The following is a 26,222-nucleotide window of genomic DNA, read 5'->3' on the forward strand; positions in this document are numbered from 1 at the left end:
ACATTTGTGGTCGTTTTAACAGTCTGTTTGTGGAGTGTAGCACTTGGTATAGCCAAGGCAGTGTGCCAGCTATTTCATCATGTAGGCTTAGCCAGTAGCCCTTAACATTTTGGTGTGGGGGTTGTTTTTGAGTTTGGTTTTTTGTGTGTGTACTGCACTAATAACAGGCTATCATGTTTCTGCCATTACTGGGGGCTTCATCGGTGTTTACAAATTGTGCATCTGTTGACAGTTTGGTGTGGTGTCTTGCAGATCATCTTACATGCCCCGTGATTCACTCTGTAAGCATTACTATCCAAGACCCAAACACATGAGATACCATCTTCCCCAGGACACCTAACGCTCACAATATTAGTCAGAGGGTTATCGACAGAAGATCCCGTTGATAACTTAGTGTGAGAAGATTGTCTTGTTTTCTGTCACCCTGGGATTATTTCGCCCAGGTTACGACATGTATTATCACTTGTTATTCAAGGCACCGTTTCAAGTGGCTCATCAATCTTCATGGGCATCTTGCTTCCCCAGCTAACAAAATTGCCTTTACAATAAGAAAGTGTCGACGCCCTAACCTATGTGTCTTGGGGGAAAGAGAAAGAACATGCAGCAACTAGTTATCTAAAACAAAATTATAAACATTGTGCGCACATAGAAAATTGCTTTGTAAATGTAAGTGAATGAAAAGCCCACCTTTAAGTTAACTTCTTGGATCTGGCAGAACTAGAGTTAACATAATCCAAGAATCTTGTGATTCGAGGTCTGGTTGTCAAATTTTGTTAATCGAGTTCGGTTAATCACATACTTCTCAAAGTATTGATGTTAGAGGTGCAGTTTCTTTTAGTCATGTGCAAAAATATGTGGGAACTGTACTCAACCTTTCATCGACTCCTGTAGCTTCCACCAGGTCATTGTCAGTTCGATCACTGTTAACGCGAATGAAGGACATTGGGGGAAAATGTTATTATCATCCACATTATGGCTTGCAACTGTGCTTGATTTTTACATTTGTTCAAGCAAAGTACATGTACATACGGCTCGGAATTCTCGGATTCTCGGAAAATATACAACTTAACGCTTGCGCCCCAAAATGTACGTGCACCCAAAGTAATTAGTTGAAGAGTGCGTACGACATACGCAAGATTGTAGTGAAGGTGCCTCCTCGGATATGACTTTACTGTAGGCACTCCTAAATGTTCCATGATCACTCCTGGCATAAAACAATGCAAAATCAAAGTGTTACGGCAAACTTTGTTGAAAGCATGTCCATGTGCAAACGTCGATGAGCTAATGCTGGTGTTGGAAAATTGGAATGACAGGGCTTCACACAGGTCCAAACGAAGTAAGTCTAAAGTAACCAATATGTCATTTTGCCGTTTTCCTAATATCAAGTTACAAAATATGATACCATGTGCAACAAAGCCTCTGACAGGAAGTTGAATTCGAATACTGTGGGGAGTGACCTCTCAGACGACTATACACGTGCGTGTAGATGCATTTAGATTTCCCGCGCTAAATGGTGTTGCAGCATAGTAAGTAATCCGGGTAGCCGCAAAGTAGATTTGGAAGGGCTGGGAACCTACGATTACATTACATTCCAGCTGACACAACGTCTAATTCGCAATATTAGAGATAAGTCACTCCTGTGCTACGTTTGGAGATATAGGTTTTAGTAGATATATAGCAGGAATATTGCTTCAAAGTTTCTTCCATACCAAGAGCTGGTGGAGTGGAACCATTTATTTAAGAATGGGTTTTTCATGGACACATAACTTTTAAGTGGACCCCTCTAGTAAAAACAGACCCTTTGTTCCTTTTGTTTCCTAGTTTTTTATTGCGAAGCCGGTACTCTTCAAGGTGGCAACACAAAGCCTTCCGGAAGGTCTCGCCGACCGCAACGGCCAAATTCCATCATGTGTCACTGGCCGCTTTGATTTGTTTGAAGACAGCAACAATGCTTTACCATCTCCTCGGAGTTGGGAATCAACATTTACTCAAAGAGGAAATCCTCCGTAAAATTCCTTCCAACCTGTCACAGACATTGTCCCCCCTTCAACAGTTATGTTTATCTTTGAGAATGTTTACCCCGAGCTCCGTGGTTTCACAAAGGAAAAGAGCAAATAAATGTTTGCCTTCCTTGTCATAGATTCTTGCATCGGGATAGGTTGAATAATAGAGCAGGTATTTATAAGTAAACGCCAGAAGGTTTTCAGGGGTAGAAATGGCAGAGGCACTTGTGGGTCCTTGTTTTCTGCACAGAGATAGTCAAAGGGCTTCGCCGCACAATTCAACTACAAGGCTTCTTTTTTGCGGTCTCTGAGACTACAAGAAGTTGAAGACCACAGGTCCCGGAAGCGGAGGAGCTAACCCTTGGGTCTCCCTTCCCTTACTTACACCACGCAGCCCCCGTAGACACCATGTCACAGACAAACACAGTATCTTCCCCTCCCTGTAAACAGTTCGAAATTCTCAACTTTGTGCTTTACCTTAGTGCGATTTAATCTGCCCATACGATTTGTTTAATTAACAATAATTGTATTCGGTCAACGCAGGTTTCTTGGAATGGAAGAATCCCCGGATGTACGAGCACATCTTTAGCACTGTATTTGCAGCCACGTTTCTAGGTTTATCTAGAGATGAGAAAGGCTTTGTGACATAATTTCGGCTGCGTTTGCATCGATCCTGATTACACTGCCTCTTGTCAAAGGCTTGGTGAGATGCTGCTCAGCAAGGACAAAAAATGAAAAAAAAAGCCATGAACTCCCTTGGAAACATCTCCAATGACTCACAGCAAGACAACAAATCCGGCACAAAAGACTAACTTGACATCCTTAGACACCAGGGAACAACCAGGGTAATGTTCAGCTGTCACGGCATCTAAGCTAAGAGAAAAACCGCTAAGTCGGTCCAGTCGAGCTATTGTAACGTAGTAACTCAAGCCTATTAGGCAAATAACTCGAGTGGAGTCAAGTATTTAGCTCGAGTCAATTCGAATCACAAATAATTGAACACAATACGATCAAGGAGAGTAAGTAAGTCATTTATGTCATTATGGACACACACCACGTCTCACTCTTGATAATGATAACACATGCAAAGTTTTCACATGTAATCTCATCACGTCATTCCTAATTCCGGGAGACGTTTTGATATGTTTAGACTTGAATTCGGCTTGTTGCCACCTTTATTTACATTGCAAGTTTTTGTAGTAGCTCTTTATGGTGTCTCCGTGTCGCTTTTTCCTACTCTTATATAAGTGGTCCTTGCGTTGCATGGAGAAAAGCTTTGAGAAATATTGCACCTGCAAACTATGACATATTGTGACATTGTTGCTTTGCTGTATTTATATCTATACGCATGTATATCTATAGTCTCCCTCTTGAAAGTAATCTTGCGAGCAGATTTTGTAATTCCAGGAATGCTATTTTAAAACGCGGATCCATTTTGTCGCAAGTTGTAGTCAATTTGGCGTTATGCCATTCCATCTTTTTTGTTTGTTTGTTTGTTTGTTTTTTCAGTAAAAATACTGATGAACTATTAAAAACGCTCCTTCAAAACACGATTTGATCGTACACCTTTAATTGTGAAATCTGATGTATCTAGTCTTTTATGGGGATATGATCGATGCTAGAGAAGGTAATGTGGACTCTGAACATTTTAATGGCAATAATGATATTGACAGTATCAATGAAAATTGAGGAAATTGATCATTTAATCATTGTTTAACTATCTTTTGGTGGTAATCTGGTGATTCCATTTGTATAATGGGTGGGTTCTCTGTATTTGTTTTCTAATGAGCCGTGAAGTTGTGCGAATAAAGATATTACAGTTGCACTTATGACTTGCGTTTCATTTCTGTTTATTTTTACCAGAATACAGAGCTGGGATAGTCATGTAGATGTCACTCAATACACGGCAGAATAAATACCACGTGTCGCAATTAGAGAATTTGATTAAGTCCAACAAGCCACCCTGCTTTAAAACACTGAACATGTGAAACTCTATCCATGACAACTTCCTCCGTGAGTGAATCGTTTCTGTGCAAGTAACTTCGCTTAGATTACTTTCAACGTAATCATGTTCATATTTAGGCACAAAGTAATTTGGTTCCTGAAATTTCTTTGTAGGCCTATATGGCATGACACAATTTTGTACTTTTTTACATTTTTGTGCTTACTATAGGTCAAAGTGAGAAAAACAACGTCTGGTTCAACCACATCTAACTGTCCATAAGCTTTTCCCCAAAATTATTACTCCATTTCAACGCCAAATAGGCACAAATCTTGGACCAAAACCAGGTTCCTCCTGGACTTTTCACCTGATTACTTTGTGGCAGGAGTCGGGTAGTGCCGTTCCAAGCCCGTCTCCCGCGTCATAGCTGACATATTTGACATTTCCGTCTGGCTAGCCAGTCTCCGTGCGGTGATTCATTGTCAGGTTCTTGAGAGGTTGCTCTTGCATCCAAACCCCTAATCGCATTGCCTTGTGGATGGTGTTAGCTTGTGTGATCAAGTTAAAAGGCATACCCTGCACACAATCATCGGGCGAAAAAAAAACAAAAAAAACGCGTGGCCCGAGATAGCAACGGCGTGCATCACGTGACATCATTTTTGGCAATAAAAATGTGGGGTACGCCTTTGGTTATTGCTGTTGCTGATAGAACCATACCGTATGAAATTGACCACACTCACAAAAGCTCGATCAAAACTTACAGTTTGCGCGAAAAAAACCATGTTGCACGAAGTTTTACTACGGAGCTAGCTGTAACAAGAATCCATGTCTGCACTGCGATGTATTTAACAGGGAAGAATCTCGCGCAAGGGCTCAAAACATCAGCAACTGGGAGTACAGGGTTTGATATCCTTTGGATAGCTCCAAATCAATTTTGCAATCACATTAAAATGACAACGTTGTCGATTCTACCTTAATTTTTTACGAAATCAGCAGCAACGGTATTATGGTTTCATTATTGCTAGCCCGATCTACCCACCTCCATGCTCGGCCATGTCTTCTGCCAAGTACGCTGGGCTCCTGGGATACTTTGCATACACCCCTCCCCGCCATTAAAATCAGCTGAGCGCCGTGAATACGAATGGATGTGCATGTACTATGTGTGTGCCTCCCGGCTTAGGGCCAGCTTTAAAAGAAATTCATACTCGGGTAATGTGTCATAACATGGCACAGTTGGCTATCAAAATCACCAAATGTCTTTAGTGTGATCTCTGTTTGACCTAGGGCTAAAGACCGCTAACCAAGCAGGGCTACCCGTCAAATTCACGGCCTTCCCTAAGAAACAGGATGGGTTCCTCACCCACACGAGATGTCATCCTCAATTTGAATCTGTCGGCCCTGGGGACTACCAGTGACGTAGCCACGGAAGGGGGGGTGGCACGTTCCCCCACAAATTCCCGGTGCCCCCCACCCACTAAAAAACGGATGAATGGGTATTAAACAAGGCTAACCAAAACCACACTGCCCAAAAACCACACTGACGAAAATTAGTGCCCCCCATAAGATGCTGGTACCCCCTTTGTCCCCCCCCCAGTAAAGTCCTAGCTACGCCACTGGGTAGTACCCATGTACAACGACAACCAAATCTCGATTGTTTGGCCAATATTCACCTATGGGTCATTACAGTCCATTGTGTTAAACAAACCCACAGGAAGAATCTTGGTCTTTTTTCACTTGCACTTTCCACTCGATAACCTATCAAAAGCCCCAAAGTTGTCCACGAAAAAGCTTAGTCCTTACATGAATGACATTCGACACTTGTATGGAATTTTTTGCATAAATCACGTCATGTCCCTTTTGCCACGTTAATGGTTTTGAGAGAAAAACAATTTCGTGTATGGGTGGCCAAATTGTTTGACTCCACTGCAGAACTGTACCTACGGCGTAATCTCTAGTGGCAAAAAAAAGAGACAAGAAGTCCCCAACACGAAAATCAATAAATTGGAGGCGCTTTCGTTCCGGAAGGCTTGCAGTGTCCATGCTGATTTGGATCGGAAAGGCATTGTTCGCGAGCCATCCTTGCCATCCCATACATACAAAATTCGAAGTAAGGCAAAATCCACGGACTTGAAAGGCTTCATCCGAAACAATGCAAGAAAGGTCAATGAACCACGGTGGTCGACCTGAGGCACAGGAGATCAATCAGCTAAAAAAAACCTTTACCTTCACGAGGTTATTGAAAGTGCAGTGGAAAGCCGACAAGAAGAGCACTACTGACACAACATCCTGCTCACAAGATAAATTCATGTTCCAAGGTCTATAATCTTTGTTTTCCAATACCGATAGGGCCCTGTCAAGGTGAGTTGTGCAGTCTCAACAAACGTTTTATAAGGGTGTTCGACTGTATCTGTAGACAATAATTTGTAGTGGTACATCAAAGAAAGTAAAAGGATGAGAGTTTAAAGGGAAGGAACTGTCGTGAAAGTACAAGCGAACTCTTTGACTTCTAGTCTACTCCCAACGGAACACGAGTCTACGTTACTGCAAACAATGCGTGATTCCGCCGCTCGCACTATGTAGACATAAAGTCAGAGCTGTCCAAGTGAAGCGCGCTAATAATTTTGTATACATGAACATGAAATAGAGGCAACTCAGTGCAAAGTTGTTCTCGACATGACATGATTTTCCATTTTCGGTTTCAGCATTGCGCCTGTAGGACCTCTTGCCTCATACTCGGACAGATTTGGGTACCGGATTGATGAAATTCGGATCTGCAGCCCTTGAGCACAAAAGACACTTTGCAAGCAGGGTTTCTATTAGAAAGACAAGAAGTTGCTCACTACCACAGTAGCACTGCAGTGAAAAAGAAAACTTGTTGTTCGTGGACTGTGGTGAAAATGAGAGGTAACAAAAGTATACATGTACTTCTCAGCTGACTAACAGTTGGTACTCGGTAGGCATGTCTTAACATGCATGCCAAGTGTCATTTGAAAATAAGTATCTGCAATCAGCAATTCCCCGCCATCTCCCCTATCGAAACCAAATAAAAACAAACCAAGCTTAGCTTTTAGAGTCGTCTGTTTTCAATGATGTCGATTTTTTGATGTCGATTTAAAAGTTTGGCAAGGAAAGTTCGCAAGCGTGTATCCATCCCATACTGCAAGAAATGGATGTCCGAACTTCACGCACTATGAACAGAACATTAGTTTAGACACACTGTACATGTACATGTTACATTTCACCCAGACCTGACGAGGCGGCACTACTGCACTACACCCATGACGAATCACTGCGCCCGTGACTGCGCGCTTCCAATTGGCTGATCGCCACGTAGTGACGGTCACGGAGAGAAGTTGCATGTTCATTGAGGAGTTCCCATCAGTTTTCTTCCGCATGGCTGTAAGACAAACTCTCCCTCTGTCCACACCACACCGCCGCGACTGCCCGTTTCTCCTCATCGCGCTCTTTTTTATCCGATAAAATGTATGTGATGTAAATATTTACTCGCTCCATGATAAAACCTGATGCAATATTGGTGGACCTATAAAAAATCTTTGGCTGATAACCGCGAGCATAAAATGCATGAAAGGCTCGACAATTACCCCCTGAAATAAAAAAAATCCTAAAATCCACCTTTTAGAGGGCCAAATACAACACGGTTTGTGCTAAAAAAGCATTGCTTAAACTATTCCTTTTACTTATTTGGAGACTAACTTGTCCAACCACAAAATGCATTTGAGGAGCAAAAGGTTGCATCGATCTTCTCAAGCATTTTAGTCATTTTAAAATTGCAGATTTGGGGCAGAAAGTTCATCATCATGCTTGAGGGTGGTTGTTGCCGGTCCCTTTATCTCCGGAGTGCCTAATTGTTAGCATTAGATACACCATCCCTTCCATAAAATACGCCACAACAAACAATCGCGTCCTGTTTATTTGTGTGCGGAACGGCAGCGCAGCAAGCTTACAGCGAGCAGCGCAAACTGACTGAAATCACCCAGGAGACATTCCGCGGAGCAATAAATCATAACGTGTATAGGAATAACAAGTTTTTAAAAAAATGGCTTGATTGATTGAGCGGGGTTACGAGAACTCTCTCGACTGCCAAGGAAATTGATGTTCAGGGGCTAGACCTTGGCGCTATATGCGCGGAAGTGAAACGCATTCTTTTGTTGAATCTAGGATTAACCCAGGTGTCTATATACAGGTAGAGTCAATAGGCTGTGCTGAGCAGGATTACGGACTTCACAACTTATTAGGGCCAACTTCAAGCACTTCCAGGGAAACGTGTTTGTATTGCGATGACAACACCACTCGAACCGTCGTGGAAGTACACGTAAACAGTGCAGTAGCAACAACCCCATGCTTGCAAAATCGCCAAAAGGTCGTTCTCATTACCGCTATACGACATTACTTCAAAATTAGTATAACATATGTCAGGAATCCGTTCAAATCAGGCCACTTTTCCCACATGTCAAATAAATTAACAGAGTATTTTGTGCAGAAAGTAGCAATGTCCATGCAAAAAAAAAAAAGCTGAAGCAAGTTAACCAACGCTTTCTGCACCTCCTGCTAAACACATTTGAAGTAGACCCTAGCGTAACCCCTTCATCTATGTAATAAAAAACCCAAACGTAGTGTCACTCCAAGTATGAACACAAAAAGCATATCCATCCGTCTTCATAAACAATGCACAGAATTCATAATATGGACGGTCCCATTCATCATCACCGAAAGCAACGGTACAATAGCCAAGGGGAAACTTTGAGGTCAGTTTTCTATGTGAATTGTCCAGCTGTGGCCAATCGGATGGCGTCCTACAGATCCTTAAGTCCAACATTTTCCAATTTTTTTCCCGACGAAAATCCTCACCGCACACTGATTTCTACATATTTCAATTCAGGCAACATGTGTTCCGAACCGCGCCGGGTGACAGGTCACATCCCGCGGGATCCCCGGGAGAAACGAACAATTTTTGTATGAATTTATATAAAAACAGACAAGATAACTTCACCTCTGCTTGGAGGAAATCAGACCGTGCCAGTGCCGTCCTATTACACCCGCTAGGGACGAGGTAATTTCCCCCGATGGACTTGTTGGACAAGCCCTAAAATCTTTGCTAGTCGGCCCACACGCCACATTTGGATCAATAGTGATATCCTCTGCCACGAAATGTGACCGGTGTTATTCCTTCATGCCGAAAAAAGACGCTCGCCGTTGAAAGAAACTAACGATACCACACTTTCTAAGAATTAAGGGCAAGTTCTTAAACTTTAATCTCTGCTCCTAGAAATAATGCATGACAAGTAATAATATGAAATACATTCTTACCCTTGGCAGAGACACGCAAAAAATCCCACAACCAGCAGAAAGGCCGAAAAATGCATCTTTGCTACTCCGGACGAACAAAACCCTTCCCCGTTCAGCTCAGGCCAGGCCCAGTCAACTTGTCAGTGCTGTGTGAAATCCCGCGTCTACGTCTACAGCGCTCAAATGTGGATGCAGCTGGTAGCTTTTTGCGCTGATCCCCGTGATCCGGTGATAATAGGCACTTAATATTGGCGAATCGCCCGGGTTTTGTGTACAAGTTAAGGCCTTTCACGTTGCCAGGGCTTGCGAGACAATAATCGAACGCCAGTCATTAACGTTATCTCTCCACTGTCGGTGGAGAAAAAAAAAGAGACAGCGCTAGTATAAGTTGCCCGTTTTCTATTATCAATAGTTGACAATGGACACAAGTACTGAAGATGACTTTCTGAATCGCTGCTCAGCACAAGAATGCAATCCTGCTTGTGGGACTTCTGTTGTTTGACAATGCACCCAACGCAAACAGACGTCTCTTGTTCGGGCGCCTAATTCGTGCCGGCTTATATGTGCAAATCCCGTCCTTGGTAAGCCTGCCTTTGTTTGAACGAAACCACTGGGAATGCGTCTCACGAAGGGAGACCGATGAGGCGTGCACCTTGAACTAGTGATGGCGGCACAGCTTGGGAGCCGGTGATGAGCGTCCGTACCCAGCCCGAGTCACTTGGAGAATGACAAGTTGATCAGGAGTGTATCCGGCCGGTCGGTCGGTCGGTCGATCGGCACAGTGAGTTCTGAGCCGCAATAGCTCATTAACCAATGCCTGATCGAGCTGATGTCTTGTGTATTCCATGCATTCGCACGTACGGTATCGCTATCCACCCGTGTTCAAGTACTCACCGTTCACTATGAGATGTCAGACGCAGCCCAAGTCAAAACTTTCCTAGAATTGAAAATAAACGTGAGACAACGGCGCCTTTCATTTTCCCCCGTTTTCACTGGCACAGTGTAGCAGAGGCCGATTGCTGTTTCTGAAGTATTCACCAGCCTTTGTTCTTTTGTAAAACAGGAAACTATATCTATTGGATCAGAAAACTGCATGAGATCGATGAAAAGATTTATGCGATCATATTTCTTTATTAATAATAATACCAGCAAATAACTTTCTTGATTTGAACTGTGGTCTACAGGGAAGTATACATCTTACCAATCAATGATTAGTGATTAGTCCAAGGATTAAGTGAACGACACCACTGTTTTGGATGATCTCCTCACGGTAACAGTCTATTAGCTTAGAAACCTCCTAAGAGTCCCATTCTCCTGTTAAGCAGGGTCATAGTTATTTACAAGCCTTATTTTAGATTAATTGGCTAGTTATGTTATTCAGTCTTTCCACAGTGTTTTATACATTGTCAGGCCCTCCACATTATAGTGATTGCAGAACCAAATACATGTAGGATGTGGCATGTTTATTTCGGGGGGGGGGGTAGGTTTTGTATGGGCTTGCTCAGGTGTGAAGTTAAGCTAGGCAACTTTTACATTGGAAAAAAATAAATAGCACCCCCAATCGTTTATGCAGTTACAACTTCTTTTGTTTGTTTGTTTTTCTTTTTTTTTGGCGTAAGGTGCTTTCTGCCCCCTTTTTTAGGGGGGGGTTGCCACCAAAGTCGGATGTGAGCACTGAGATTCGGGTGAAAGGTCGGCCTACCTAGGGGTGATTCCCCAGAAATGGTTGGGGCAATCACCCCACAATAGTGCCTTACATCCCCTCCCTCCCAATATCAGCCCCGTCGATATTGACAGCTGTTAGGTTGAATTCAAAATGGCTAGATTGTCTTAATTTCAATACCGTGACTTCATGTCGAATTTTTTTTTATGCGTACCCTCCAGTGTCATTTTGAGGGTTTCATCAGGGTTTCTGACATGTCTGTGTAGACGCGGCTGTGAGTCACCATGACGTCACTGGGATCCTCCCTCCGTCTTAGGCCGTCTGAGACACAGTCTAGCCGAGGCTGGATTCTCGTCCCAGGGTTGGATATGTGTTGCAGCGCTCCACATACCGGGTCAGCCCATGAACTTTCCAGCTATGGAAAGCTTTCAGTGTTAAGTGATCTGCTTTCGATCGTGAAGTGACAAGTGGTTTTTATGACGTGTTTTTCAGGGTTGCGCGGAATAAGGTTGGGCTCGATCAAGGATTCCTGCAAGAACTAAGTGAGACAATTGTGATCGCCGCTCCTCTGTTACCGTTGCCTTCGCTACTGACACTTCATTGACATTACAGGCACTGTCGTGTTTAATGCTCGCCCTCATCTTGACCGCTGTCGCCGTCGCTGATGTCCTCGTCACTGTGTCGTAATATCCTGACCACGTCAGCAATGCTATTGTTGCCACCGACGTCATTGTCATTACCACATCGACAGTCAGCATCACCTTCATACCATCTTCACCATCATCACCATCTCTGGTGAAGCAACCATTGCTGTTCCCCTAGCCTACGATCACCACTGGCATCATCATGAACGCTATTATCATTCAAAACGTACCCTAATGTCATCACAGCCAGCGCCCTCAACACGATTTAACATCAGCCCCTTTTAGGCGCGTGAAAGATACCATTTATTTGCAGTATTCAAAACTATAGATGACCACCTTTTATTCTCCCATTTAGTTTCCCTTCGTTTCTGTCCTCATTCACTTCACCTCAGTCTTGCTTTCACCAACGTCCCCAAGACCTCAATCTGTGCCAATCAGTGTCTGTTTGTAGGATACGGAAATTGGTGATCCCGTGGGCTGTAGACAACAAAACAAGTTGCAGGATGATTTTCAGGCTTGCCTGCGGTAAGCCAAAGGTGTTTTGTTTACATCAGTGGAACTGTTCTCCCACCAATCGTGCCCGGTGTTGTCGGGTATTATCTCTTTTGATTTTTTTTTCATATTTCTTCCGCTCGGGGAGGAAACTGCTTGGACACTACACACGTCACGTCGATCGCATTTGTTCCAGAACCCATAAATGTCTACCACATGTTTTGAACAGCGAGAAGGGCAAAAGAAAAAGTGTATGAAATATCTACAAGATCGTAGGTGTAGCCTACACAAAACTGAAGTTAACTTAGATTGACAGTGAAAACTTGGTACTGAAACTGAGACGAAGCGTGACACAATCTGGAAGGCATTACGATCACACATAATTTGTTATTCGTTTAAGAAGCTCAGATTTTGACTTGCAACATTAGCGCTAAGGATACTGTTTCACCATTCAACCCCCGAATAATAAAATGGCTCCTGCTTTACAAATCTCAAGTTTCGCCGACTTGGAGTGTCACTTCTGCAAGAAAGGACAAAAACAGTAATCAATCGTCTTTGTTCTGCGCCCCAGGTGTCACCCATCAACGGGCAGCTGGTATCGTCCAGGGTCGCCACCTGGCAATCAACTGTAAATTCCTCAATTAAAGATGATTAGGACCGAGTATCAATAATTGCCTTCTGTATAATTCAATTTCGGAGGAGGGGTGTTAACACTTTCTTTATAGTTTTGCGTCGGCTGATGGCTGATTCTGCCGCCTAAAAAACGGCAGAAGTATAACATAAATCCTTAGTTGAATGCAAATGCAACCTGCTTAAACAGAAAGCTTTGAAATTGCCACCGCCTTCAATTACTATAAACAGGCGCTTTCATAGCAAAGGGCGTTGCAACGATTTTTGGTTCCTTCGTGGACACTCCGTCACTTTTCACAATTCCTGAATGCATTCTTTCAGCTCTGTGTTCTGATTTCACGAGGAAGAATTTCCATAATTTTCATGGGGAAAATTTTCACTAGAACCTGTCGCGGCTGTACTGTACGAGAGGAATAGAAGGGGTAATTCACCCCTCTCCCCAAGACACTGTCCACACATTTACTTTTGTCATGTTCCCGGATAATGTTCAGAACACTACTAGATTCATTTAGGTAGGGTAAAATTTTGGTTTTGTGCACTTACGCGCCTCACAACTTTATTTACCTCTTCTCAGAGCGAATTTAGGGCAACCTACAGCCATAATGGCTATAGATAAAACACACCGTCTGTCCAATCACACCCGCTCATGCCATGAGAGTAATCAGTATTCCAGTGAATTTCATGAACATTTCTTTGCTCCTCAAGTCGGGCAGCTTCAACGAACAGCTCATGGGATGGGAAACAAGTTTCAGGTGTGGAAGCTTAAAATAGCCACATACACTGTTCAACTTTCTTCCATCGTCCATATCCTTTTCACGGCATTTGTATGTTTTGTTCCAGAGAGCCATCTGGCGTGATATGACGCACCTTCCCCGTAGCTATTTTATTCGGGGGTGCTAACGGGTGTCACTCCGTTTGGGTGGGTTCGCCTTTCACTTTTCAACTTGAGCGGTGTTGGCAAGGGCGCAAGAGTGATTGCTCGTCAACCCGCGATATCGCCGTCAGCACCCCGAACACCTCTCAGTGAAAACAAAACCAGACATCATAAGGAGCCAAGGTCCTCGACTATTTACCTTGTCCGTTTCCTTTCATTTTTCTGAGTTACATTGCCCAGTTGCAATTGTAGGTCATCCTAGGAGTCATGCTTGTGCCCTTGCCCTCTGCACGTGGGTCACGGTGCAATTCCTTCTGAAATTTTAAGCTCTGTTTTTTCCCCTTTTGGCTAATACTGTAGTAACTGATGGAGGGTGAGGGAATGTTTCGATCGCAGTGGAAATTTTGTCAATTTCTGGCCACAGAGGCCGAACCATGTTTTAATTTTGTGCCCAATTGGCGAGGTCACAAAAAACAACTTTCGAGTTGAAAGTCATTTTGAAAGATTACCCCTTCATGACCAGTGAACCATTCCGATTCTCGCGTCTGTGTAGAATTGGAAGGAGGCGAATGTGATTTTGCCCATTGATGCTCTAACAGGTTATTCGGGGATTCCTTCGTGTGAGTGATGTCAGGCTACGCTCACCGATGTGCTTTTAATTAACCCGGCCCGTTAAATAGTATTTCTTCTCGGTTTAGTGGAGAGGATTCGGTTTTTAAAGTACAAACTAGACGCCGAGAGCCACTTTGCTGAATTCTCGAAACCCACCCCATCGAGAATTAATGTTTACGTCTTGATGATTTTTCCGGACTTCAACCTTTGATGGAATATGAAGGTACCTAGTAGTAACACGCACAAACCGGAAAACGGGGGACAATCGCACTTACACTTAATTGTTGATGGTTTGTTTGGTTTTTTGTTTTTTTCTTTTAGTTTGAACCGCAACGCCCCCGTAATTTTTGAATGACCATGGCTCGGATATTCTATCCTGTTGTATGCGGATGCCGCCAGCCGGATATTGCGTGCAATGAGGTGATTATAGGCGCCGGACTATACCGTAACTTTTTTGTCCTAAGAATTGTTTGTCTTGTTAGGCGCAGGCTTACCTAACTCAATCGAGATATTCTTGGTGTCGCAGTATTTTGATGACGGCCATTCCTGTCCATGTTCGATTTTGACTTTGTATAAGCAATGCTGTGATACTGAATAAAATCTCTTCGACAGTTTCATCCCATCATGCGTTTGGAAGTTTTGGGAAAGAGAATTGTCAAATACCAATTGCCTTTTTCTTCAAAACATGACCGAAATTCGCACCTATACAGGCCTAGGCTGAAAAATTATCGTGACTGGTCAGATCGAGATGAATAACGGTACGCGTCTGAAAATCCTGACCTATTCTGATTGGCCAACACTAACTCTTTGAAATTCACGCTCAAGATCCCAGAAAGGAACTGGTTTCATTAAGAACATGTACCCCATAGTTTTCTGTTGGGGGGGGTTGAACTTGTTATTATCATTATTATTTGTGTGTGAATAAGTTTAATGAAAATGTTCAATGTAGCCATTTGTATAAAAGGGACAACTTCATTTTGAAGAATGTAATAAGGTGGAAACTGGCTAATGCTTTTACTGACACATTTCTTCTGTAAAAGATTGCGCAGAAGTGCATTCTTTTTTGGTCATCTAACCCTATGGTAAATTGCAAATGCCACAAAGAATGGCCGTAAATAGGTCTACGAATGAAATCATCGCAAAAAGATTGACAGCAAGAGATGTTTCTTTCACGAATGAACATATGCCGTCGCAAAAATCTGAAGTTCTAAACTGAGGCTCACGCCGAAAAAAGTGGAAATTAGATCCTACTTGTATCCCTCCGAATTCCACCTGTGTTGTTTAGAACAAGGGGTCGGTGATGAAGTTTTTCTTATCAGAGTCCTCCACAGGAAAAAATTGAGTAAGCGGAGATACTACTGGTCACTGACCTTTGAAGCAGACGGAATACTTACACCCTGAGCTCCAAATCTGCCTAAATAAGAAGACATACACCGCTAAAATTGAAGCTTCGCCAGGGTTATTCCCGGCAGGGAAACTCTTTTTTTTCGGGGGGGGGGGGGGAATTCCAGAGGGCAAAGCAAGGAACTGATAAACCATTTACAAATTCCGATTTTATGCAAATTGGCGATTTTCATCAACTTTCATCTCTTTTTCCAATTCAGTTTCTTATTTCCTGTGTCATTTTTCACCCCCCTCCGGAGGGGGGCAAGCACCTTCTTACCACAGTCTCCCATTGCGACTCCCATGACCGTATGCCTCCTTGAAAATCCATACTAATTAGCAACAAAAAATCTGGGTTTTCTGGTTATTGGCTATCAACGGGGTTGCCAGGGCAAAATTCAGTAACAAGCTCACAGCCTTCAGTCGCACGGCAGGGCGTGCGAAAATGTTAGTTCTTCGATAATGGGTTGTTTCAGTTTCTGAGTCGGCTGTACAGGTGGCTGGTTTTGATTGACCGCACTTGCCAAGGGGAACGGACATGCGACCAATTTGAGGTCCGTTTTCGAATGGTTATGGTTTTCGGGTCTGTATTTGCTCGAGCTCCACGGGTTGAGCAAACAGCACGACCAAGATCACCGCGTAAACTTGACGGTCACCGCAGAGGTCGACGGGACAGCTTGCCCGCGACTCCTGTCGACGCGGAAAATCTGACCTGTCCGTAGTTCTTTCCTGAGAATGAGATACATTAATAAAACAAACAAAGATAGTCGGATAAGCAAACAAAAGGAGTAACTAGACAAAGGGATGATGATGCCTGGATCAAAGACAACAAAGTGATTGGTAGGCACCTCACAATTAAATATCTTATTGTTATCAAGTTGGATAATAGAAGGAATGTATTTTTCGAAGAAAGCACCTTAGTCATACATGTTCAAGTTCTTATCATAATGTCAAGCGTTTTAAATGCAAAACCCTATTTCACGATGGATATATGACTTTCTGTTTGATTTATGAGGGGGGCTTGATTGTTTTTGAAAGCCAGAAATAAACATGGAAATGAGCTTGAGTATAGTCTGCCTTTATACAACAGAAGAAACTGTTCTTGATTTTTCGATTGCCATTTTAAATCCGCGGAGTATGACAACAGTTAACAATGACTTGCAGAGAAATAATAATAGGTTATTACTTTAATGGACCATGGCTAGACCACAAAGCAAAGGAAAAACTGTCGGCAGAATATATCAAGGATTTTCAAACCCACACTTCCTTAACTTTTCTTTGTATATCACTGACCTTGCTGTAATCCGGATGTTCTCGAATGTTTCCAAAGCACGAATCTTGTCAGCAACTTCCTTTCTTCCGTCAATTATTGGTTATCACACAGCATTCTTACATCACGCTGGTGTCACTGCACCGTGCGTGCAAACTGTCTGGCAATAACGCTTGCACTTAATCAGCTTGATGTGCTTTTGCAAATTAAAGTGGAACTTTTTGACTGTTTATGTACTCGGCCCCTTGGGGCTATAGGTTACCCCAATAATGATACTAGGGTAGTCCTTTTATCCCCCAGAGGACCAAAGTGCTTCACACGCCATTATTACCATTAGATCGATGGGCTTATTATTGATATCAACCGACTAGCTGGGATCCAAAACGAATTTTAAGGGGGGAATCATAATATACATTATTTTGTGTACCTCTCAGTGGCCCTTCCCCCTTAAGAAAGGACAAGAAATGAAATCGACCCCCAAATCGCCTTTCTCTGATTCCATTTCAAAATTAAAAAAAAAAATTGCTCCTTTACTTTTTTGGGGGGGGGGGCGTTCGCCCCTTTGGATCCTCCGGTGTCTTCTGAAGCCATGCCAAGTAATATTCGAGCCAGTCAATATCAGTGTTGCCTTTGCTATATTCACAGATGTTACGACGACAACCTGTCTCCGTTTTCTGTCGACTCCTTGTTTCTTTACACTATCTTGGTTGAACCATTTGTTATTCCCTCGTTCATTTGTTGTTCTTGGCCTCTTGCTGTTGAGACGCTTTCGCCTCCCGTGTCCCTGATTAATATTAAGAGGCCCTTAGTTGATTACTTGTCTGTTTGTCTGTCTTGGTAAACTTCGCCCCAAACAAAAGCAAAGCAAAACAAAAACAAGCAAGTATGTAAGCAAGTTCGGCGGATAGCTATGGTCCTTTGGTGGATTAAATGCACTTGCCAAGCGACACAAGCAGATGTCCCGCAACGGAACAGAATGTTTAGGGCATCGACTAATCACTGGGATTGTTACTCGAACGAAACATTATTCAGATCCTCGTAAGGATAGTTTCTCTGTTGATCTTTCTTAACATCGAATGATAGTTTCTCTGTTGATCTTTCTTAACATCGAATGGCTTGATGATCACTGTCAGATGAAAATGCTTTGAAATTAGTTGAAACAGGGCATAAACTGCAGTCTACTCTGTGTTTTTCGAAAAACAGGGAAAGGCGGACTGGGGGCAACCTCGGGGCTAGTATAAGAACACTCGCTCCTACTTTTCAGCCGATCTTCATCGTTCGTGTAACTCCAAGAAACTCTTGGCATATGAAGTTCACCCCTCTTTGTGAAAGTGCAAAGTCATCCCCCGAGACCCGTCGATTATACCGTGATTATACGGGGAACCACACCGCAGGGCCTTTTTGGGGGCCGTTCAAACGGTTCGATAATTGATGATGCCTGTGTCTCTCCCCGCATCCCCTTTGGGGCCCCTTTCTAACTCCGACAAAAATAAAGTCCCGACCCCCCCACAAACGTTAACTCCTCCCCGCTGGCCAGTGATGACTATTGTTGTCCAGTCTGTGTGGTCAATGACTAGGAATAGCCGGCAGGTCCCCAGGCGTCACCTCGGGCTTTCCGTTCTCGTTTACTTGGCCCATCACCAGGGACATTTACCAATAATGTTACACACGCTCGGGGTAACACGGTGTGACTGTTGGATAAGACACTTGACGCAAATTGGCCCCGAATTCTAAGGTGTGATTTACCCGTCAAGTTCATATATTAAACCGATAGCGTGAAATAAAAGAACATGTGTCTTGTTTTTCAGAGAAAGAAAGTGGATAAAGGTGTTAGTCTGAGGGAAGGCGGCCGAAAGATTTCCCATAAATTCACTGTCTGGTTCGGTGAGATGTAAGTTACGGGTCAGTCTTTATCGCCAAGTACTTGACTGAACGATCGAACCTGAACATTTTGTGAAAACGTAAGGGAAACGTCGTTTAATGTATGAAATTCGAGCTTCACATCAAAAAGTGGCGTCTGCATTTGATGTCACAGACAGAAAAATCTACATTCAAGTGCGGCCGAGCCCGCAAGCATTGCGTGATAGTCCAGTTTTGTCGATCGAACGTACGGTTCTAACAACGTTTCGCAACTTACGACGATACTGTCGGACCACAGTGCACTGAGTCAGCTTGTACTTCAGGTTATGTTCGATGTCGTATGCCCAAGTCAGTCATTTTTAATTTTTAATACAGAAGTCTATGTCTTTTCAACACTGAACTGTTTCCAAATGAAGCCACGATTAAACTATTAAGCACCATGCATAGTCGAGCAGACGTTTTACCAATGTATGATTTTTCATTAAACCTTGCATGAATTTAAAGGGCCTTGCTTGCATGACACTTGACAAAAAAGTCATTCCTGCTGCTTACGGCCTTGGACTGTTGAACAATGACCTTTCCGTGTCAACGTATCTGCCAGGCTCTCGAGAGGAAATGCCCATTATTTGCTCTGATGAAACCCTTTCTGAATTTCAACTTGCAGCTCCACAGTTTCTCCCTATCTGAGACAAAGTTTCACGCTAATGCACAATTCTTCATGTTGGCTACTCGTGCAGACAGTGCAACATGACTGTTCAAAGGCAAATGTCGACGTTCTCGAATCATGTTTGATTACAAAATCAGGGCTCGCTATACTTGGGTTGGAATAGAGGTGTGGGTAATATAGGTCTGCCTTGAAGATACTTACCGACAAGCGTTGCCGAATTAGGAGCAAGAAAGAGAAGACTGTTAATAACTTTTCAGAGATTAATAAGTCAGTTCGTTCAGAACATCATCTGTGAAGGCGACGGAGCATTGTACCTGAAAACGACAACAATGGGACAGGGTTCGGCGAACGAATTCAGTGATGAGACTGGCAAGAAATTCTTTTTTTCTCCTGGAGCAAGGGTGAATTTCTTTATGATAAGGCTATAGCACGACGAAACAGGGAGGAGATTCCTTGGAACATCTCCAAGAATGTGGGAAATGTCTCGCATCTCAAGAGTTGGATTCAGCTCCAGGCATCGGGTGGTCGTCCGGCCTTGCTGGGTCCATGCTAGATGTGAATATGAAGGTATGAAGTTAAGTGAAAGATAAACAAACAAAAGCATCCCGGGCTTTGACGAGACAGACAGTTTTGACAAGACAGCCTCTTACTTCCACACGAAGCAATTAGCACCACAGCTTCCGTCCCAATAATCATATACCTTAGTCCTCGGGTACTCAGAAAGTTCAGAATACCACAAGTGGAAGGGGAAAGAATCTAGAATAGAAGAGAAAAATATGAAAACAGCCTGCAAAGGAACGGGAAGCTTTTCCAGTGAACATACTAGGCATGGCACTGCCAGGTGATGGACACCAACAGTTTTCTCTCTTTTGAGACTTTTTTCAAAATTAAGAAGTGAATTTAAACAAATTAAGGGAAAATAATTTCCTCTAGTTTTTCCAGGTGGTAAAGAACTTGAATGGATTATTTCACGGTCCGCACGCAGGCATGAAGCAAATAAGCGTTAATCAATAGGGTTGTTTCTTGGACGATGAAGGATCGCCGAAAGATGATATATCGTAATCCCGCCAACAGTTTGGACGTTGTGAAAGAAATCTGTCGTCGGCTCCAAAGGCAGCAACATGCCGGGTTGTGTCGGCCGTGAAATTGGCCGTAGATACCCCCCTCTCCACAGTTCAACCCCATCACCTCCACGTTTGTCCTCATCATGACAGGCCTTGGATTGTATTTGTCACAGATGGCCACACAGAAATGACTAATCACGTTCCTGACTTCTGTTTAGTATTAATTCCTTACGAGAAATAGCAGGTGTCTGTCTTGTTCATTAACCTCAGTGGGACGACTTGGTCCTATGACTGGTCCCATAGGACCCATTCAGAACAGTGTGATAAATGTGCAACTGAGAACGCTTTGTTCTTGCTCCGAGGGCTGACTTGTCAATTAGCCTTTAAGTTCCATTTTAGTTAAAGAGCACCTCTAAGTAAAACAAGTTTTCTCTGATTTTATCTGTTCAAATAAATATGGAAGCATCCAAATCGAACGCAGTGTCGTTTTGTCTTCAGAGCTCAACTATAACAGCTTCAAAGGGTTTTTTCTGTCCGTGCCAATGATGCGAATAAGCCAGTTGCAAGTTAAATTTGAATAAATCTGGTACACTGAGTTATCTGATTGCACATAAACATAACAATTTGAATTCCCCAGACTAAAGACACTGTTGCTAGGGGGATGTGTTAGGAAACAATGGTCTAGAGTAAGGGGGGTACCCCCTCCGTCCCATATCTTGCCTGGTACATGTATATATAGTTGAGCCCTGAAAACAAATGACACTGCGTTCGATTTGGATGCTTCCGTACGTATTTGAACAAATAAAATCAGGGAAAACATATTTTCCATGGAGGTGGTCTTTTAGTTAAACTTATTCCTAGGAAATTGGACAAGAATCTATTCTAAGCAAAATGAACAACTTTTTTTTTAACTATCAAATAGATAAGGCGAGTCAATACCAGAGTATGTTTATCTGTGTTTAATACTTGAAAAATTTGTTAACAACAAAAGCAGACCAATTGGAATTCCCGAACTTGACAGTAACAAATTCAGAAATACATGCAATAGATTACTTGTTGGCTTTTGAAGAAATCACACGGCCAGTCGGCGCTAGGTCCTTCACGCTTATAGAAACTACCGAGACGGAAATGGTCCGAGGCTCTGACACGTTCTCAGGCACCTGTTGCACATTAACGCCCTCCATTTGTAATTGATTAGAACCACAACCAGGCCCGCATTATCGAATCCGGAGGTGACAACAAAGGTTATCTTCTAAACAACCTGATTGGTTTCTAAACAAGATCGCGGTGCTGATTTGAAAACATTTCTCACTCACTGTTGAGAATGTATCCCGCATCCGGTATAAAAAAGCAAAACAAAACAACAAACGAACAGACGAACAAATGTGACATTTCGACTGCGCTGTTTTGAAACGAATGCACGGTGTTGCACGCTACGTCGACAACAGTACTGTAATAAAACCTTTTACCCATATAAGGGTGGATTCGGAATTAAATTTGGGGGTTTCGGGCCGAGTATATCCAAATAAGTCCGTAACATCAATTACCTTTTTTTTCTGATGGGTTAGGCAACATGTTGTCCAATGGAGCGAATGCGAAAGTGTGGCCCCAAAATGGCCGTATCATTATGCTGTTTTGGAATGAATAATACCGTGTGGCATATAGCGACATCAGACATAGCGGGAGACCTTCAAACTGATCTGCAGGTCATAAGCTGTACATAGGTTCATTCGACCCAAATAGAGAATTCCGTATTCTACCTGACTTGCTTGTTCTTTTCCTATACCCGTTCTAACAGATAATTATGCTGTATTAGCCCTTCCGCGTCTGGCCTGTCCCGCATGTGTCAGCCAGATGTCCCGGGGGTGAGGCCGGACTAGTATTGACGGTGGGCGACCATGACCAACGTCCGAGAACGCGACCTTGGTACCGTAGGAGGCCAGTTGGGTCGTTGACAATTTTGAAGACCAGACAACACACAGGGGAGTTTGGCTTCTCTTGTAATTTGCTTTTCCACCGCGGGATAGTCTCTTCTATTCAAGAACAAAACTCGATAGAAAGGAGCCAATTGATCACGAAAGAACTAGTCGGATCTAAAGCGATCAGCTGGCTGGCCTGTTCAAACCTTGCAGTATTGAATCGAGAGTGTACAATTATGGACTAATCTGTGAATTTGCGATGTCTGACGGGGATTTATAGTAAAGCACATGTAGATAGATTCGATCGATCAGAGAGATACCTGGATCAGCTAGCACACGGCAGATCAGCCCTCTTAACTATAAAAAGCCGTCAACATTACAGGAAGGATTCCGGGCGCCGTTCGGCGTCTTAGTTGCATAAATTAGTCGATATTTATCCGAACAATTTGCGAAGTACACTTCGAAAGCTAGTCTTGTTAGGAATACTTTTAGAAGCCCATGAGGTCAAGAGTCTTTATTCATACACGTTTGTATCCCATTAAACCTCATTTCTGTGATTTGCTATGTCCGAGGGAGATTAGTAAAGTACATGATGTAGAAAGCTTTTTTTGTCCCATTTTTTGGAGAGCATTTTTTTTAACTTTCTCTATTTTTTCATCCGTAATAGAATTCAGAATCGTTTCTGAAATGCTGGCGCTTTCTCTTCCTCACCCAAGGTCGCAGTGTGCAATGTGTTACCAGATGCGGGATTCGAACCCCCGACCCTACGATCGGGAGTCACCCTGTGGCCACACGACCCCCTTACACATTAGTAGAGTCCGGCTGTAGAGTCAGCCTCGAAGGGGTTCCGTCTAGCTAAGATTCAAAACTCATTTTCAGGGTCAAATTCGTAATATATACTGATAGACGTGTTCTAACAGTCCTTAATCCTCCGAACACCATCGCTTATATGACTTGCACGCGTCATTTACTGGAGCCTGGGCCTTTCCACCCGGCACCGAGTCATTGCAGACGGTTGAGTCACGACCCCACCAAAGTTGAAGATTGATGGAATTGAGAGCATCTCAGTTACCGTGAGCAGCTGATCGTCCCGTGTCTCACGAGGCTGCCCAATGGGTAGACAGGTCTCATGTCCAAGACGAAATAGGTAGACATACACTATGACCTCTATGCCACAAGGAGAAAAAGTTTTGCTCAACAGAGGGTTTGCATGGCTGCCTCTTGCTGGCCAGTGGTTTAAAGTTTGTTCCACAGGGTATATATGCACAAAGGAAGTTCCCTGTAGAACAAAAGAACTGCCCTGCGAGATGGCTACTACGCAAAGCCTCTATTTATTGTCTGAAAAACTTTGAAGTTTCGGTTTGCTCATGATGTCAGTCATTCACTATTTCATCTGCATGCCTCGCAATTCTTTATCAAGTAGCTATTAAAAGCATTGGCTTTTTTTTCTTCTGGCAAACTTCTCTCAAACATCAGCTTTCTGTAAAATTAAATCTGGTAATAAAAATGTCTGGGATAAGATTCCTAGTAATTAACCTTAAAAGCTAATTCTGCGCAGCCCTGGTTAAAACTTCATAATTGATATAACGGGTTCTGCCCTTACCCAACGTATATATTAATAATAAACACTGTATGCTCAGTGCTTGTCCTAGAGCTTGCGAAAAAAGTCACAAGCTTACTCGGGTAGGACTCGAACCCACGACCTCCTGCTTATACAGTACTAGTGCAGACGTCTTAACCACTCGACCACCGAGCTTGCCGGGGTCAGCTGGCCGGTCCGAGTCAGGTGAAGTAGCGGATACCGCAAACTATGTTCAGGATGTAATTTATAATGTTTTCTTCAGTTTTTCTGGTGCACGTGCCAGACAGTAAGCTGTACGTACACGTACACAGGTGGGTCTACATGTTACTAGCGTAGGGAACACTTTTAACCAGACTGAATTCAGACATTTGTAAGAGAAGGTCCTGTCTAATTTCCTGAAACAAACTCCAGAAAGACAATATATGTTCCTCATTATGGAAGTGGTTCGGTTAACCATCGAGAGCTGGTCCAGACAGCGACGCAGACAGGCCCCTAAAAATGGCGCAAAATGCCCGACACTTTCCCCCACCTGAACAAACTTCCCGCCTGAAGTCAGCAGGTCAAACGCAAGTCAATGCGAAAGACGTCCTTGCTGATTTTGTAAATGCAGTTGTAAGGTGGGAAATAAAATGCTGACCAGATCAAAGGGGCCAGGCGAAGACATTTTAATGCAGGTATTGTATAATACTCTTATGTGTCACATTAAACAGTGGATTTTATTGTTTTCCCTTCCATTTTACATTTGCACACCTCTTTATTTTTATGCTATCATGAATTTCCAAGACATAACACCCACTGACCGGAACTCACACTTGTACCAGTTTTGCAAACTTTACTGTAATGAACTGTGCTTACCTTGGAGATTCGTGGTTGTTTCAGTTCATCGGCCAGTGAGCAAAGTTTTCTCACAACATATTTGTCAGTGAACAGAATTAATGTTCACAATGTGAACAGCAACCCGTGTACAGTGCAGAATCTTCCTGTAATGACATCACAGCGCCCTCATTTGTCAGTAAACGCATGCAAAATTTTTAACGTTGAAAAACCTGCCCTTTTTATCAAGCCCAACCCAGAAATAGATGTCAGTTAGGTTTCTTGCGTAAACAACTCAGAAGTTGCACAAAAGCCTTTTCTTCAAGTGAAACTCACATTGTGGCCCTTTAAATAACGGTAGGCGGAAACGATGTTGCGAGAGGAAGCGAACGACTTAATTGTAAATTTGCGATGCGACGAGTTCCATTCTTTTTATTATTCAAACACATTTCGACAATTTTCTGGTTTTTATGGCAAAGTGTGTTTTCACCTCTTTATCAAATCAGCAACCTTTCCCTGGCGGGCATCAAAAACACGGCTTCCTGCTTACTGCCGGAAACGTCTTAACAACTCGACGAACAGAATTTCCCAGTGATCGGGTGGCTGTTCGAGTGCAGCGGTGGATACCCCAAGCAGTCAATGATATTAGTGTTGCTTTACGTCTGGGAATCGCTTAATTTCAAGATCAAGATACACATTCTCACTGCGTGGTCAGTGTGGTCTGAGTTGTTCCGATACGTGTGCACTAACAAATAAGACTGAGCAGAGAATGCAATGTGAATATATACATGTCGGTGTCAATTTCGTATAAAAGTTACATTTTCCCAAATCCAAGCCAAATCAGTATCAAGCACCTTTAAGCAATCTGAGCCTTTAATCTGATGTTCAGGCACTTTGCTGTCTTACGTGAAATTGGTGGAAGGATTTTACCAGCAGAACGACCAGACAGTCTCGAAGTGCACCCAGTATCAGGACTACATGTAGTCCCGGTATTACTGGCTGATCCGAAATCGAGGGAACGGCGGTCTTAATCATCGCGAGAGCATAGAAGGGCTAAGAAGCTACGTCTACAATTTTCAGAGGGAAAGGGCTTATCTCCTCGTATCATCCCATCCACTAGTTTCTTTCCATCTCTAAGAGTGCTTGAGAGGGACACTTATCCCGATCCATTACTCAACATGACAGAGATAGCCACCTTTAGGTACATTAGACTTGCAGAAGGTGATGCCCGGGTCATCTAAATTGTCGGGATGAGTAAAGACCTTGAGAGAGTACTAAGTTCAAAGATATCCTTCGGTAATTCAATTAGTCTTCGGTGTATCATCCTCCAAGGTGGCTGGTGTCATTTCCGTCATAAGATCACATTCATTGGCGCTTTCCTCTTATTCACGACCGCCCATTTAATCGCTGGATTTCGCAGATCTTCCAAACCCAGTTAATTATGAATTAATTTGTAATGACACATTTATTAAATATCAATCCTTGGGGATAAACAAC

The 26,222-nt window shown here is 43.1% G+C and overlaps 1 protein-coding gene across 3 annotated transcripts in view; it reads right to left on the reverse strand.

The window, feature by feature from the left end:
* LOC110973967 (uncharacterized) overlaps positions 1 to 9,997 on the reverse strand; it is a 55,729-nt gene extending 45,732 nt beyond the window's left edge. Inside the window, exons 1-2 of one of the 3 annotated variants that reach the window (XM_087135367.1) lie at positions 9,274 to 9,997; positions 873 to 920 (exon numbers count right to left, since the gene is read on the reverse strand). In XM_087135367.1, coding sequence (XP_086991493.1) covers positions 873 to 920; positions 9,274 to 9,329 — 104 coding nt within the window. In that variant the 5' untranslated portion in view covers positions 9,330 to 9,997. The remainder of the gene's footprint in view (positions 1 to 872; positions 921 to 9,273) is intronic. The other 2 variants (XM_022225232.2, XM_087135368.1) reach the window with 2 other exon arrangements.
* Positions 9,998 to 26,222: the final 16,225 nt, after the last annotated feature.

This window comes from Acanthaster planci, linkage group LG04 (genome assembly GCF_054643075.1).
Source record: "Acanthaster planci isolate LZ-2023a linkage group LG04, COTS_SCS, whole genome shotgun sequence".
Lineage (NCBI taxonomy): Eukaryota > Metazoa > Echinodermata > Asteroidea > Valvatida > Acanthasteridae > Acanthaster > Acanthaster planci.